The sequence below is a fragment of the Thamnophis elegans genome, chromosome Z, assembly GCF_009769535.1.
Source record: "Thamnophis elegans isolate rThaEle1 chromosome Z, rThaEle1.pri, whole genome shotgun sequence".
In the NCBI taxonomy this organism is placed as follows: Eukaryota; Metazoa; Chordata; class Lepidosauria; order Squamata; family Colubridae; genus Thamnophis; species Thamnophis elegans.
In genome coordinates, this window is record NC_045558.1 from 43,597,440 (window position 1) to 43,615,007 (window position 17,568).

The following is a 17,568-nucleotide window of genomic DNA, read 5'->3' on the forward strand; positions in this document are numbered from 1 at the left end:
AAATGAGTTGCACTTGATTTTACATGGTTGTTAAGTGAATCTGGCTTCTTTTATAGACTTCTCTGGTTAGAAGTTAGCTGAGAAGGTTGCAAGTGACAATCACATGACCTGCAGTCATTGTAAATATATGCCAGTTGGCCATAACCCAAATTTTGATCATCTGACTGTGGGATGGACCAGTTGCAAGTCACCAATTTCAGTGCCATTATAATTTTCAACGGTTACTAAATGAATGGTATCCAACAGTACAACCTGTACTTGTTTTCTTGCAGGAATTCAAAAGTAGTTGCGATTTCTTCATCCCTGATAGTTTTTTTAACAATTTCTAGTCTTATCTATAGAACTGGAACTCAAGAATGAACCAGTCCAAAATTGCTATCTTTATTGAGATCAAACAAAATAATAAAGAGTTGCCATTTCCTTTGACATTCCCACTAAAACAAGGTGGCTCATAGTCAGATTTGGCTATGTTGCTATAGTCATGGAGGGCTTTCCTGACATAAAAATGTAATCATAATAATGGCATTACATATTTCTTCCTTTTCTCACAATTTAACTGAGTCTCTTCATCTTATTAAAAATAATATGCTTATAAAGGAAAGGGAGGGAGGGAGGGAGGGAGTGGAGAGAGAGGGAGAGAGATTGAGATTTCTGATTAACTGAACAGGTCTAGTAATTAGGTGCCCAGGCTAGAAGTTGAGTGATTGTGAGTTCTAGTCTTCCCTTGGCCATGAAAGCTGTCTGTGTGAATTTGGCTGTGTGACTCACCCCCTATCAGGCCTACTCATCTCACAGCATTGCTTTGGGGAAAATAGGACGAAGAAATGTTAGCAGTGGTCACTGCCTTGTGTTATTGTAAATCAATTGTAAATCAATAGGGTTAGGGTTGAGGTTAAATAAATACACTTATACATAGTGCCAATAGTTACAGCTGCAGATGTGGTAGAATTTACAAATTCCAAAATTCCTAATTAAATATTTGTATCCCAAAATATCCAGATGCTATTAGGAGAGGAGGAGTGAAGTATTACATCATCTTAGGATATGATAAATTGTTTTCTATGTATGGGAATAGAAATAAATGTATTAAATATACTATGTATTTCTGGGTTTATTATTTTAAAAGTATAACTTCAGAAATAATATATTTCTTTCATGCAAAATGTAATGTTCTGATTAATGAATTTCTAATATTAACTCTAAAAAGGCAAACAACTTTCTAGTGAGAATTCTTATGGTGGGCAGGTTTGTTTAGATTTAACAAAGTAATAATACATTAGATGGTATTGGACTAAAAATATAAATTTTACTTATGGATGTAAAACCATTTTTTAAAGTTCAAGTGAATGGACCATGTTTCATGTGCTCATATAAACACTGTATTATTATTATGGTTAGTTACATTGTCAGTCAAATGTTTAGACTGGATTTGGCATTTTTATCATATCTAGTCCTTCACAAGGTCCTGGGACAGACAAATGTTGTTCTTTGATTGCGTTAAATGTTTTATTGCACTATGTAATCTGCCTCTTACAATTATTTTGAACTATTATTATGTGCGACATAGATTTTCTGAGCTAAAAGCCACACTCCACTTTTGTCCTGGGACAAAAAATTGTTTCATATTATTATTATTTTAAATAATTAGTTAATATGATAACTCTCCATCAATCAATAAACAATGCAATGATATATCTGAAGGTATCCCAGGATTTTCAGATGGGAATCCCCCTCATTAATACACCAGACCTTTTCCTGCAAATGTATAGGAGATATTTTATCCCAACGTTCACTAAGGAAATTAAATACAATCTTACAAATCAATCTTACAAATTAAGAGTCATTGAAATCAGTGAGCTTATTTCTAGATATAAAGGCATAAGATTGCATGCTTAAGCTGTTTCCACCTAGTTTTATGGGCAAGGAGTGCAGGATCCTCAAATTATAAGTGGATCTAATGTAAGGTAAGTTATTTACCATACTTACATATTTGACTTACATATATTGATTTTCTCTTTATTGTGCATAGATACACACATAAGAATCCCAAACTTTTCCCCATACTATTTTTCCTATGGAAAGATCTCCGCTTCTTTTTAGTACTCTGACATTTATAGAAGAGTGACAAGAATGAAAATATCCTTTCTTCCTTTGTCCTGAAAAAGCTCCATAATTTCCTTTAATAAAGAAAAAAGGGAGAATCATAATATTGCTATAAACATAATGTTTATTTTTTGCCTCCAGATCAGGTCAACTCCCTTTGCTAACAGTACTGTTTACTCCTTTTCTTTTCTTAGCTGTAAAACCAATTTTTAGCTCAGATGTACACTTTTGTGGAGTTTTTGCAGCTGTCTCATATATCCAGTGACAGCTGAAAATTAAGAGCCCTCTTACACTTGGGTTCTTCTCTTTCATGAAGAATGCAACAAAGACAAGCTGACTTCAGTCTTCAAGTCTACCATCCTATTTACTGACTCCACATGTGTTTTGTCTAAATTTAATTTCAACTAATCACTTTAAAATATCATATGGCTTCCATAGTCTATTTTTGAATATGTTCACTAATTTTATATCAAGAGTGATATTAGTCCATTGAATGTAATTCTGATATTGTATGCATCCAGCTATGATTACGAGGGGGCAGACCTGGCATGTATTACTGAAACCTGGTTGGGCCATGAGGGAGGAGTCCCCCTCTCAGAAATATGCCCAGAAGGGTTCCAGGTGCCCCACTAACCACCACACAAGAGAAGGGGTGGGGGAGTGGCAGTTATTATCCAAAAGTCATTAGTTCCTCACAGGATCCCTGCTCCAGAGATTGTGGGGTGTGAGTCTCTTCTCTTGAAGTTGGACCTAGGGGTTCAATTGGGCTTGTTTCTGACGTATCTACCTCCCAGCTGCATCACAACAGCGCTGCCTGCACTCCTAGAGACAGTAGCCAGGTTAGCGGTGGAGTTCCCCAGACTAATGGTACTGGGGGACTTTAACCTGCCATCTGTGGGCGAACACTCTGACGGGGCTCAGGAGTTCATGGCTTCCATGACAACCATGGACTCAGGGTCCGACTCATAGAGCGGGACACACGATCAACCTCGTATTTCTCTCGGGACAGTGGAGACGTGATCTTGAATTAAGGGGAATAGAGATCTCGCCCTTGTCATGGTCAGATCACTTCTTGCTGAGGCTTGACTTTGGGAAGCTACTCCCCCATTGCAGGGAGGTGGAGCTGATTAAGTGGTTCCGTCCCAGGCGCCTGATGGACCTGTTGGGATTTCAGAAGGAGCTTGGAGAGATACTTGACTCCCTTGCCCACAATCTGACAGAGTCCTTGGTTACTGCCTGAAATGCTGCGGTGACTGAGGCGCTGGATCGGATTGCGCCTTTGCGGCCTCTCCGTAGCAGGGAATCCAGGAGGGCACCTTGGTTTACCGAGGAATTCCGGGAGATGAAGCGCCAAAAGAGATGCCTAGAGCGACGCTGGAGGGCTAGTAACTCCGAATCCGACCGGACACTTAAGAGCCTTTATTAAGACTTATTTAGTGGCGATATGGGCGGCAAAATGTGCACATTTTTTTGCTCTTATTGCGTCCACGGAATCTCGCCCAGCCGCCCAGTTTAGGGTAACCCACTCCCTCTTGAAGGGTGAGGATGCGGGGGAACCCTTGCAGAAAAGGGCTGAGGAATTCGCTCAGTTTCTGTCGGACAAAATTACTCAGATTCGAGCAGACCTGGACGTCACTTGGTCAGTACCAGCAGAAATGCTGAGGGAAAGTCTTGATCAGATTTCCTGGAATGAGTTCGAGCTTGTCACCCCTGAGGAAGTGGACAAGGCCATGGGAGCAATGAGTGCCTCCACCTGTTTACTGGATCCGTGCCCCTCCTGTCTGGTTTCGACCAGCAGGGAGGTAACATGAGACTGGCTCCAGATGATTACAAACGCCTCTTTACAGGAGGGATCTTTCCCGCAATCTTTGAAGGAAGCGGTGTAAGACCCCTCCTCAAGAAGCCTTCTCTAGACCCTGCTATTCTTAAGAACTACCGTCCTGTCTCCAACCTTCCTTTTTTGGGGAAGGTTGTCGAGAAGGTGGTGGCCTTTCAACTCCGATGGACCTTGGATGAAACAGCTTATCTAGATTGCTTTCAGTCTGGTTTCAGGCCTGAGTACAGCACCGAAACCACTTTGGTCACACTGACAGATGATCTCTGGCGGGCCAGGGATGGGGATATTCCTCTATCCTGGTCCTCCTTGACCTCTCAGCGGACTTTGATACCACTGACCATGGTATCCTTCTGCGATGGCTGGAGGAGGTGGGAGTGGGAGGCACCGTTTTACGGTGGTTCTCCTCTTACCTCTCCGACAGGTCGCAGTCGGTGTTGGTTGGGGGGCAAAGGTCGACCCCTAGGCCCCTAGGACCGAACCCTGTGGTGTGCCGCAGGGTTCGGTCCTGTCCCCCCTCCTATTTAACATCTACATGAAGCTGCTGGGTAAGATCATTCATCAGCACGGGATTAAATACCATCAATATGTGGACGATACGTAATTGTATCTCTCCACCTCATGCCAGCTCAGTGTAGCGGTGGACGTGATGTGCCGATCCCTGGAAGCTGTCAGGATCTGGATGGGAGTGAACAAACTTGCACTCAATCCTGACAAGACCGAGTGGCTGTGGAAGTTGCCCCCAAAAGACAGTCCAGATAATCCATCCTTAATCCTGAGGGGTGAGAATTTACACCCCTCAGAGAGGGCCCACAACTTAGGGGTTCTCCTGGATCCACAGCTGACATTGGAACACCATCTGTCAGCTGTGACCAGGGGGGCCTTTGCCCAGGTTCGCCTGGTGCATCAGTTTTGGCCTTATTTGGACTGGGAGGCACATCAAATGGTCACTCATGCCCTCGTCACCTCAAGGCTAGACTACTGTAATGCGCTCTACATGAGGCTGCCCCTAAAAAGCATTCAGAGACTACAATTAGTCCAGAAAGCAGCCACGCGAGCGATATTGGGTGTACCAAGATACACCCACATTACACCTATCCTCTGCGAGCTGCACTGGCTTCCTATTGGTCTCCGATCACAATTCAACGTGCTGGTCATTATCTTTAAAGCCCTACATGGCTTAGGACCAGGATACCTGCGAGATCGCCTACTGCCGCATACCTCCCAATGGCCGGTGAGATCGCACAGGGTGGGCCTCCTTCAGGTGCCATCAGCCAGGCAGTGTCGGCTGGCAGCTCCCCAGAGGAGGGCCTTCTCTGTGGCCGCTCCGACCCTATGGAATGAACCAGCCCCAGAGATCCGGACCTTACCCACTCTCATGGCTTCCAAAAAGCCATTAAAACCTGGCTATTCTGGCAGACCTGGGGCTGTTGACCTCATTACTGAGGTCCAGCCCCGATTAGATTGGGTGCATGGTGATGTTTTTAAATTGTCTTCTTGTATTTTTACTAATTATTTTCTTTGTTTTGTAAGCTGCCTGGAGTCCTCCGGAATTGGGCGGCCTATAAATCCATTAAATAATAATAATAATAATAATAATAATAATAATAATAATAATAATAAATAAAGCGAGGAATTTTCCAGGGTGATTCACTTTCACCTCTTCTCTTTATCATCGCAATGATCCCACTATCAGTAATCTTAAAAAAAATGAAATTAGGCTACCAAACAGCCAAAGAAGCTGAAAAATTTTTGCATTTATGTATGGATGATTTGAAACTCTATGGAAAGTCAGAAATAAAAATCCAATCATTGACAAACACAGTCCGAGTATTCAGCACTGATATTTCAATGCAGTTTGGCATGGAAAAATGTGTCACTGTATCCATAAAAAGGGGCAAAATCACTGCATGTGAGGGAATTGAAATGGCCAACTAATTAAATGCAACGAAAATGAAGCCTACAAATACTTAGGCATTCTGCAGTTGGATAACATCAAGCATGGAGAAGTAAAAACTATTGTCAGGTGAGAGTACATCAACAGAGTTAGGAAAATTTTGAAATCTAAATTGAATGGTGGAAATACAATCAAGGCCATAAATACCTGGGCAATACCAGTTATAAGATACACAGCTGGTATAGTTAACTGGACACAAGCTGATTTGGACATTTTGGACCGAAAAACCAGGAAACTAATGACAATGCACTACAGTTTACATCCACGTGGTGATACTGATAGACTGTACCTGCTCCGAAAATCAGGTGGCAGAGGATTATTACAAGTGAAGCAAACAGTTGAAGAAGAAAAACATGCACTGGCTGATTATTTAAAAGAAAGTCAAGAACATCTATTAATCGAAGTAAAGAACAAAAATCTACTGAAGGCCCAACAGACGAAACAAGAATACAGAAAAGATGTGATAAAATCAAGAATGGAGAGTTGGAAGAACAAAGCACTGCATGGCCAATTTCTGGAAAAAATAAAAGATAAAGTAGACAGTGAACAAACTTGGTTATGGTTAACAACAGGTACATTAAAGAAAGAAACAGAGTCACTAATCCTGGCTGAGCAAGAACAAGCTATCCGCACAAATGCCATTAAGGCCAAAATCGAAAAATCCTCTGATGATGCCAAATGCAGACTTTGCAAAGAAGCTGATGAAACTGTTGATCACATACTCAGCTGCTGTAAAAAAATCGCGCAGACTGATTATAAATTGCGGCACAATTCAGTAGCACAAATGATCCATTGGAATTTGTGCAAAAATTATAATATTAAAACAGCAACAAACTGGTGGGAACATCAGCCTGAAAAAGTCACCGAAAATCAGATGGTCAAGATCTTGTGGGATTTCCATATACAAACGGACAAAATACTGGCACATAATACACCAGACATCACACTGGTTGAGAAAAAGGTCACAATCATAGACATCGCAATACCAGGTGATAGCAGGGTCACCGAGAAGGAACATGAAAAAATCGCAAAATACCAGGACTTAAAAATCAAAATTGAACGACTATGGCACAAACCAGCAGTGATAATTCCAGTGGTAATTGGCACACTGGGTGCTATTCCAAAAGCACTGGAATTACATTTAAAACAGTTAAAAATTGACAAAATCACCATCAGTGAAATGCAAAAAGCCGCACTGCTTGGATCTGCACGCATATTACGAAAATACGTTACGACGTCCTAGGCCCCTGGGTGGGGCCCGACTAGTAACCAATGCCAAATCCGGCGAAACATCTGGTCGCTGTGATACAATTGTATAATAATAACTTTCTTATCAAATTATTAGAATTACCCCATATTTCACTGTTCCAACAATTTTGACTTTTTTCTACATAGATACTTTGCATAATTTCTTCCATTTCAGTAACTTAATATGTGCAAGTTGCTACATTAAAAACCTCCTTTCATGATCTCCTGAAAACATTTTTGTCATTTGAGGCAGGGAGAGGGAAATAATCAAGGAAAGAGATTCTTCATAGACAATAGTCTAGTTATGGAATGGTCTTTACAACATATACTAATTTTTGAAGTGATAAAATTGTTGAATTAATAATTGTTATACATAATTGTTTAAGTGATAAAAATTTAAGATCTGAATATTTTTTTGTTATTGGGCTTTTATGTTGCTTTCTAAAATTTGGATCTTTTAAAGTATAATTAATTTTAACTGTTTTATATTATTTTGATGTAAATTGACTTGAAGACTTGTTGAATAAAAGTAGCAATTAATATAGTTTTCACTTAATGATGTCTAACATTTTTCCAAAACTGGGAACATGGAGACCATATATGTCTCAGTTGTAGATTATGAGGTTTAATTAAAAGCTCAAGGCAGTGTACTATCTGCTGCTTGTTTTGGTAATAGCCAGATATGATGCCTTTGCTTTTGTGTAAGAACCAGGCATCATAACAGTATAGTTTGTTCTGAGCATTAGCTTAATCTAAAGGATATGTTAAAAATATTTTTTGAGATGCAAACATATACAATATAATATATATAATTTTATATCCCATGTTTCATTCTTGTCAACTATTTATTTATTGAATTTATATAGCCACTTATCTCAATCAATAAAAAAAATAACTAACCCTAATATTTTCTCGGCAGACTGTGGATTAAATGTTCACAAGCAATGTTCAAAGTATGTTCCCAATGACTGCCAACCAGACCTTAAGAGAATCAAGCGGGTCTATTGCTGTGATCTCACTACGCTAGTCAAGGCCCACAACGCACAGAGACCCATGGTGGTCGACATATGCATACGGGAAATTGAATCAAGAGGTATAGTTTTTTATGTTTTGATTAATCAGAATTCTAATTTTTCAATTACTGAAATTCTGACACCATTCCATATTTTGATAAATCATTATTAGATATAATCAAGTCAATAATATTTCAAAAATGATTAAAATAATATATCAAGGTTATTATTTGTATTTTGTTTTCATTTTTTTATAAACTTTTCTAAGTGAAAGATTAAGAACCCATATGTTAAATTTCAATCAGCTGAGTAAGTTGAGGTTAGATTCAAGTTAAAGATGGATGATTTGCAATAGGTCTGAATGTGTTCCTATTTATAATGCTCCAACTGTAATAATTAGAGCTTTAAAAAGCTGTTACTTTTTTAATCTGACCTCTCCATATAGAACTGACAAAGAGGAAATTTGTAATTTTAATGTAAAATAATTTCTAAAATTGATTTTGGCTTTAATCAGAAATTCCAAATTAGTGAGTGTAGGTTAAGAAGCATCCTTTTGTTTTTAGTTCCTAAAGCAGGCTTCCCTGATCATGGTCTCAATGTGGGTTGAGATTGTAGCCCAGAATTTTAGTTAGCATTTTGACTAGGAATTCCAAGACTTGTGGCCATAGTGCATTTGGAGAGAGCCAAGTTGGGAAAGGCTACTTGAAATTATTGATGTGAATTTGGCTTGTGCAACTGGTTCTAGCTGGGAGACATCACAGCTTTAATTAGATGCATAGATTTTGAAAAGCATTGAAATGTTTTTATTCTATCTTAGAAAATCTAAAAAACATTTTTTTCATTTGCTAATATAGGTTATTTAATTATTTAAATAATTTTGCATACTTACTTTTTTTCTTTCCAATAATTTATTTTGAAAACTTCTATTAAATTTAAAATTATTGAAAGATAATTGAAAATCAAAATAATTATGTACCTTAATATTAAGGCTATAATTAAGAGTGTTTAGACTAGAATAAAAGAAAGGAAAGAAGAAAAGAAGGAAGGAAGGAAGGAAGGAAGTAGGTGGGAGGGAAAAAGGAAGAAAGGAAGGATGGATGGATATAGGTATAGGTATGGATATAGATATGGATGATATAGAGATAGAGATAGAGATATATAGATATAGATGGTATGTGGTAGGTCAATGGCTAAGACACTGAGCTCGTTGATCAGAAGATCAGCAATTCGGCAGTTTGAATCCTTAGAATGGAGTGAGCTCCCATTACTTGTCTCAGCTTCTGCCAACCTAGAAGTTCGAAAGCATGTAAAAAATGTGAGTAGAAAAATAGGAATCACTTTTGGTGGGAAGGTAACAGCATTCCATCCGCCTTTGGCATTTAGACACATGATCACGGAGACGTCTTCAGACAGTGCTGGTTCTTCAGCTTTGAAATGGAGATGAGCACCACCCTCTAGAGTTGGGAACGACTAGCACATATGTGCAAGATGAACCTTTACCTTATAGATATAGATATATATCACTTAAAATGTTTTTTCTTATAAGTCAACCAAGAACAGAAATATGAATCATTACAAATATGTTAACAATTCCTGAAATCTTTCACTTTGCAGAAGTCTGTGGTTTATAACTTTTATTTAATTCAAAATGAGCGTGGGAAGGTATTTTAGATTGGGATAACATTTCATAGGGATGGTCAATTTATCTCTGTGGTGTAGTAATTCCTCAGAAATAATTAGTAGTTATTTTGTAATTTTCCCTCTGAAGTAGGCACTGCATGAGACTACCCTTGAAGATGATGTAGAGGCTGTATCTCAGGCAAAATATGGCAGCTAAGTTGCTATCAAAAGCCACTTGAAAACAATTCTTCTTATAACCGCTGCTTATACAGAAACTATACTGACTGCTAATGTGCTTCTGGTCCAGGATGAGTATGCTAATGGTTTGTGGTCTTCTAAGAGATTTCAGGCTTAAGGGATTCTATTAAAAAAGGATGAACATGAAACTTCCTTTCATGAATGTAATTGTTTTTAGAAACAAGCCATCAGTTTTGAAGATCCTTCCTTATTACGTTTAAAACAGAGTTCCAACCACTATTTTGCAACAAGATCTACAGTGACTATACCCATTTTACATGCAACAATTCTACACTACACTAGTCCATTAGAAAGCATTGCAGAGCTAAGAAAACCTCTGCTTAGTGCAATTTCTAAACAAAGAAGAAAACAATGGTCACTAAACTATGTTTAACCTAGCAAAAGATAATTCTGTAGTTTATTAAATTAAATGAAAGTTTTTAAATTAAATAAAAGCCACACTCTCCACTTGAAATGAAAGATCTATCAAAAGATACAGTAGAACCTCTGGTCATGACCATAATTCATTCCATAACTTTGGCCGCAAACTGATTTGTTTGTGATCCGAACTGAATTTTGGAAATTTAGCACTTACAAAAAACAAAAAAAGGGCACAGAAGGGAAAATTGGCTGCAGAAAAAAAAAAGTGAATTTTTTGGTCAGAACCCAATTTGGTTGTGGTCAGAAGCATTCGGGACCAGAGGTTCTACTGTAGTTGCAAATTAACTTGAGAAAATATGGAAGAAGAAGAAATACATAGAATGAAAACGTATCTGTAAACAGCAATTGATAGAATTTTGGTTTGCAGGTTTGAAATCAGAAGGCATTTACAGAGTTTCAGGGTTCACTGAACACATTGAAGATGTCAAAATGGCCTTTGATCGAGGTAACAATATTCTTTAGCTTTGGAAACATCTACTGTTTTATTGCACTCTCTCATAGGTTTGAGAGATTTTTGTACCAACGATGTAAATTTTACTTCTCACAAAGGTTGTATATTTCATGATTCTTTTATTTTCTACTTACATTTACCAAATGCATCAAAATAAAGCCTATTTAAAGAATTGCTAGTATCCCAAAATACACAGAAGAGCTCATTATTTCACAATAATGAAATAATAATGGTACTGTAAAGCCAGATTCTGCTCTACATTAAGTTTTCTGGAGTTCCACCATGAATTACCATAGGAAACTAAATTGCATTTTTACTGTAGTACATATTTCAACGGAATCCTCATTTGTACCTCCAGCCTTGCTCATATGAAGCTTTGCTGTAGACAAAAATGAACCTTTTTACCTTCTATCACACTTGAATTCCTTCTTCCTAGAACTGCTGTATCATGTGCTATTTCTGCACTTTCTATAAAACAAGGTTAAATTATAAGGACAGATAATGTTCTGATTTTTAAAAAAATCAAGACTTTTGATTTAGTGTAACTTGTAACTTCTTAGTAAGAATACAAGAATGATTGTTTATTCTTCTGAATGAAAATGAATGTTATACAGCAACAGTTGCACACTGTGTTGAATTGTTCAATTCTGTTTCTGCGAGCATATAAAACCCTTATTGTGTAAGTTGTTCATAGTGGCCTCATTGTGATTACTAATTTCTGAGCTTTTGTTTGCTTCTTTGTCCTGATTCATATTAAATATTTCATATGTAATGTTGTCCGACTACTAGGAGAGAATTGTACAATTATACTTCCTACCTATTTGATTTTATGGATGTATTTATTCATCTTTGTCTTGTGAATATTTCAGCAACACAATTTATCCTAGAGATTAGAATGAGCAGAAATCACCTGATTTATACCATGCATGGCATGTATTTTTTGGTTGACTGAAAATGGCATAGTGCAATGATTTATAACAAGTCATACATGTACCACAGATAGGACTTACAAATAAACAGTCTGAGTACTTCACTAAAAATGTAAGCTTTGAAATACTGTATGTAGTAAATATAATAATAGAATGTCTATTCATAGTTAATGTCTTTCTTCAAAAGGCAAAAAGCCTTTTGGTTTTGGTAATGCTGGGACTATATTCTTTTTAAAAAATGATTAATGGGACTTAAAATAAAAAAAATGGAGAATCAATGCCATAGTTAACATTAGAGATTAACTTTATATAGCAATTGTTCAACATAAAGGAGAGTGCCCATTTTTATTTTTATTTATTTATTTATATCCCATCTTTTCCTGCATCCCGCGTGGCGCATCTGGATCACCTGCCTGCCCCCTGCCTCTGCTTGCTGCTTGCACTGGTACTCAACTCACCTGTGCTGCGCAGTCTGCAGCTGCTACCAAACACTATCAGCCTGAGTGCGCTCACTGCCTCCTATGCAGGCCATGCCCACCCATCTCCTTTCACTAAGGCTTATTTTGGGGACAGGGGGATATTAGGCACACATAAAAATCAGGCTGGGACATATTTCTGGGTAGGTCATATTTTCAGGGAAACATTGTATTTTGATAAATAAGTCAAGGTGACGAATATCTACTATTTTCATCACCACAACCTGGAGAGATCATTTAGGCTGACACAGAGTGACTGGCCCAAAGTCACCCAGCCTGCTTTCATGGCTAAGGCAGAACTAGATATCACAGTCTCCTGGCTTCTATCCTTAACCACTAGACCAATGAATGCAACAAATTGGACAATAATTACCCATTACACATAAAAATTTTAATTTGTACACTTCACACACGTTCAGAAATGTTTATATGCTGCATTTATTCCTTGTTTCTAGCTTACACATACACTATTCCAACAAACGTTAATTCTACTCTTGATTTAAAGAAAAATAATTCATAAAAAGCCAGATTTTCCATTCATTACAAAAAGAGGAAAACAGCAGAAAAATACAGTCTGCATGTTGCTGTAACTAATTTTTGAGATCTTCCCTTTGCTGAATCCTGATCAATGTTTTAGCATTGCAGCTTTCATACTGTCATTGTTTTTTTTAAACCTGCACTACTATTTTTCATATCCAGTTTCTCTTAATATTATATATGTATAAAGATAAAATAACCCCAATTTTCAGAGTAATTTTCACATAAGTAAAAAGTTGCATATTCATAATTCATGAAAGAAAATTGATTAGACACAGAAGTGTCATGTCCTTGCTTTCTAACTCAAGAATATTAATTAGAGATGTTAATTCTCATGAGAAACACAGCAAATTTGAACAATATTTTTACCAGACTTAATTTCTTTAATAGCTATAATGAAGGATAGAAATTCCTGCTTTTTAAGCTTTCTTCTTCTGTAACACCTATTTTACTTGAAGCAAAACATTGGCAAAACAATATGCATTAATTTTATTTAAAGCTCTTTTGCAATATAATTTGCTTTTACAACCTATCAATGTCATCTCTATTTAATAAGTTAATGGTTTTGATTTGTAATGAGGGCTTGGATAATAGACCATTTTTGTTTACCATCTCTTCGATAATGTAGAGCTGCAATGTTTTTTTAAAAAAAACATTTTTTTCACTTTTGTAGCAGTTTAACATTCATTGTACTATGGAGTAATAGAACTGTCAAACAACATTTTATAATTCCAATTCTATGGTACAAATATGAGATAAATAGGAGGAGACTAGTATAGCAAAGTAAATATTGTGATGATAAGAGTAGCAGTGAGTAGGATGCTAATCAGTGGTGGGTTTCAAAAAAATTTATAACCTCTTCTGTATGTGTGGTCTGCTTTGTGGGAGTGGCTTGCTGGCCATGTGACTGGGTGGGAGTGGCTTGCCAGCCATGTGACTGGATGGGTGTGGCCAACTTGTAAAATATGGTGAAACTCACTTAAAAGCACTCTTGCTTAGCAACCAAAATGTTGGCTAAGAAACTCTGGCATTTGAAGCACACAAGTCTTAAAGCTGTCAAGTTACAAGACCCTTGCACTCCTAACTCTTTAGAAAAAAAAACCCAGGAGTGTTCAAACTTGAAAGCTTTACGACTTGTGGACTTCAACTCCCAGAATTCTTCCTCTCGCTCTTCATCTTGATGATGTAGGGACGGGAGGGGGGAGGAAGCTGAAACTGGCATTATAGATTTGTGGAACCTCTTCTATAGAAGAGGTTAGAACTGGCAGGAACCCACCCCTGATGCTAATGTGTAAATTCACTCTGCTATACCAGATAATGTTTTAAATAATTGCTTTCCAATTTCAACACACTGAATTGGAAATAATAGGATTTAATTCAACTCATTTTTGTTACAAATGAATCTGCTAATATGATAAATTTATAGCTTGTCTTTTCCAGATGACCATTATTTCTGTTGAGAAAGAAATGTGGATGTATTCCTTCAAGTTTAGTGCCAAGAGTCAATCTGCAAAATCAGTAAACCAATAAAAATACAAAAGACCCTTACAGTCTCCTAAGCAAAGTGGGAAATATACAAAAGAAATAACACTTTCTGCAAAATTAATTTTTATTTTATGAGAGGCTAGCCTGATATCTGTCTCAAAACTTCCACTTGTACAAAGTATTACAATATTAGCTAGTGCTAGCCAGTTAAATTCTGAATGCTTTTAGTTCAGAAACAAAGTTTAGCTATGTTTATCTACAGAGTTACAATAAATGATTAGTTTCCAGCTTTAAAGCTATAAAGGATTTTAAACCAGAGTACTAAAAGCATAATTTCTTCCTACGTGGCCTTATACATCTACTGAAATTGATATAGGAAAGTCCTATCATCCTATTTTTGCACCTTTCTATTTCCATGACAACTATGTAATTTGGCTAGAGGCTGAACAGTCTTTTCTCATTTTTAATTTGTGTTATTGTTAAACATATTGTTCAGTTCATTATAATCAAAGCATTAACAACCTTGGGCATTTAAAAAAACAGATTGATGAAATCATAAGGAATAGATTCACTGTTGTAATCAGAATAATAATACATATTATATAAGCAACAGTGCTATGATCTATATGGGGGTGGTGTAAGAACATATTTTTCTACAGTTGCAGCAAAAATAATATTGTGTATATTGCAGGCAACATAAGGAAAACAGAAACAATATATTAAGATGTAGATAGAGTTTTTAATGATAGTCTATTTCAGATTCAGTTTGATAATTTCCCCCATTACATCAAAAAACTGTACTTTTGTTTTCCCATAATTTTATATCAAGAGTATGGTGTGTGGGCTGCATGTATGGTTCTATTTATCAGTGTTTGAAAGGCTATGACAAGAAGTAGTTAACTTTACCCCCAGAAAAAATAATCTTAAAACCGATACTCATTGTTTTTCCAGATGGTGACAAGGCAGATGTGTCTGCTAATATATATCCTGACATAAATATCATTGCTGGGGCACTAAAGCTGTATTTCAGAGATTTACCAATTCCTGTTATCACTTATGATACTTACTCTAAATTCATAGAGGCAGCAAGTAAGTATTAAGAGAGATTTCTTTTATTAATCACTTATATGCTATAATATCCCCTAAAAAAATTTACTGTGTCCCACAGATATCTGCAATGTTGATGAAAGACTAGAAGCTGTCCATGAAGTGTTAATGTTACTTCCTGCTGCACATTATGAGACTCTTAGATACCTGATGATTCATCTCAAGAAGTAAGCTACATTGCTTTATTTTTATGGGGTTTGAGCGTATGATGTGTGTGCGTGTTCCTGTGTGCGCATACGTGCATGTGTGTGTGAAGGTAGACCTCATCTTATGATCACAATTGAGCCAACATTTCTGTTGTTAAGTGAAACATTTGTTAAGTGAGTTTTGCCCCATTTTATGACTTTTCTTGCCATAGTTATTAAGTGAATCACTTCAGTTCAGAGGTGGGTTGCTCCCGGTTCGGACTGGTTTCGGCAAACCGGTAGTGGTAATTGAGCGTGGTTCATCAAACCAGTAGTGACGGCTGGCTGGTCACATCCCCGAACTGGCCTGTGGGGGCAGCATGCTGGAGAGGGTGGTGGCGGGAGGAGAGGGCAGTGGCAGCGGGAAATGCCCGGATTTAGTTTGGATCTGGGGCTCTCCAAGAAACCGCTTGGCTTCATCAAATTCCTGCAATGGGTAAGTTGAGCAGTGGTGATGGGAGGCACCCAGCCAAGCAGGGACCGGTGGGCTGTGGAGTGCAGAGCCAGGAAAAGTCATAAGTTTCCTAGAAGGAATTGAAGCATTCAACTTTACTGTCTAGAGTACACGCCTGTGTTTATAAATCCAGTGGGTGATTGGGGGGGGGGGGGGAAGAGAACAAGGGTGGGAGATAGGAAAAATGCCGTGGAGGTGCTGGACTGTGCAAGAGGGCAAGAGGGAGGAAAGTTCACCCGATCCAGACTCAGGGGGAAAGGAGGCTTCAACCCCCCAAAACACCCCCGAGTGTAGCGGGGGCCATAGAAAATCGCAAAGCCCGGAGTGCACATGCGTGCTTGTGCCCTACAGTCACAATACTGTGGCCCAAAGGCCCATAGAAATTTATGAGCCGAGGTGACGCAGTGGTTAAAGTGCTGTACTGCAGTCATTTCAGCTGACTGTTATCTGCAGTTCAGCTGTTCAAATCTCACCGGCTCAGGGTTGACTCAGCCTTCCATCCTTCTGAGGTGGGTAAAATGAGGACCCAGACTGTGGGGGCGATATGCTGACTCTGTAAACCGCTTAGACAGGGCTGAAAGCCCTATGAAGCGGTATATAAGTCTAACTGCTATTGCTATAGAAAGACAATTCTGGATTGTATCAACAGATCCTGCACCAATCATAACAACCTGAGTAGTAAAAGTTTGTTTGTTAGATTTATTTTATGTTTTTCCTCCAGAAGCTCAAGGTGGCCTCCACTATGCCCCAGCCAATTCAACCACTGTCTCTCCTTTTGTGGCAGCTACCTCTTCCTCTTGCAAGTTCGCCTCAGCCGGGCTGAGATCTTGCTCCTTTTTGCTGCTTTTCATTGTCTCCTCCGCCGGTCTGAAATGCCCACTTCACCTTGTCTTGCTCACCTCACCTTTCTCACCATGGCCCGTTTAGGCTGAAGGGTCACAGGCAGGCAGGCACAGCAAGGTGAGGAACAGAGAGGGAGGAGAAAGCAGCAAGGCTCACACCTTGGCTACCACCAGCTGCCCTCAGCAGCATGCAGAAGGTTCTGGTGCTCTTACCCTGGGTTCGCCCTATTGCGTTCCATTTTCATGCCTTCGGGTGGAGCAGAGGAGCTGCTTGGCTTAATCAAATTTCTGCAATGGGTAAGTTGAGCGGTGGTGATGGGAGGTGCTCAGCCAAGCAGGGCCTGAGTGGGCTGCAGAGCACAGAGCCAGGATGCTACGCAGGGCCTGTTTCCCTCCACCCAAAGGCATGAAAACAGAATGCAATAGGAGGAACCTGGGGTGGGGTGAGGTAGCTAGAACCTTCTGCATGCTACTGAGAGCAGCTGATGGTAGCCAGGGTGTGATCCCCACTGCTTTCCCCCTCCCTTGCCATGCCTTACCGTGCTTGCCTGTTTGTGACCCCTCAGCCTAGACGCTTGCACAGTCCAGCATCTCCACCTGCATTTTTTTCTATCTACCTCCCTTTCCTTCCCATTGTTTTCTGCCCCCC

At 38.6% G+C, this 17,568-nt stretch overlaps 1 protein-coding gene across 1 annotated transcript in view; it reads left to right on the forward strand.

Annotated features, from left to right (window-relative positions):
• CHN2 (chimerin 2) overlaps positions 1–17,568 on the forward strand; it is a 98,199-nt gene that overhangs the window by 78,633 nt on the left and 1,998 nt on the right. Inside the window, exons 7-10 of the mRNA XM_032237338.1 lie at positions 8,062–8,235; positions 10,821–10,898; positions 15,283–15,420; positions 15,500–15,605. Of these exons, the coding sequence (XP_032093229.1) occupies positions 8,062–8,235; positions 10,821–10,898; positions 15,283–15,420; positions 15,500–15,605 (496 nt within the window). The remainder of the gene's footprint in view (positions 1–8,061; positions 8,236–10,820; positions 10,899–15,282; positions 15,421–15,499; positions 15,606–17,568) is intronic.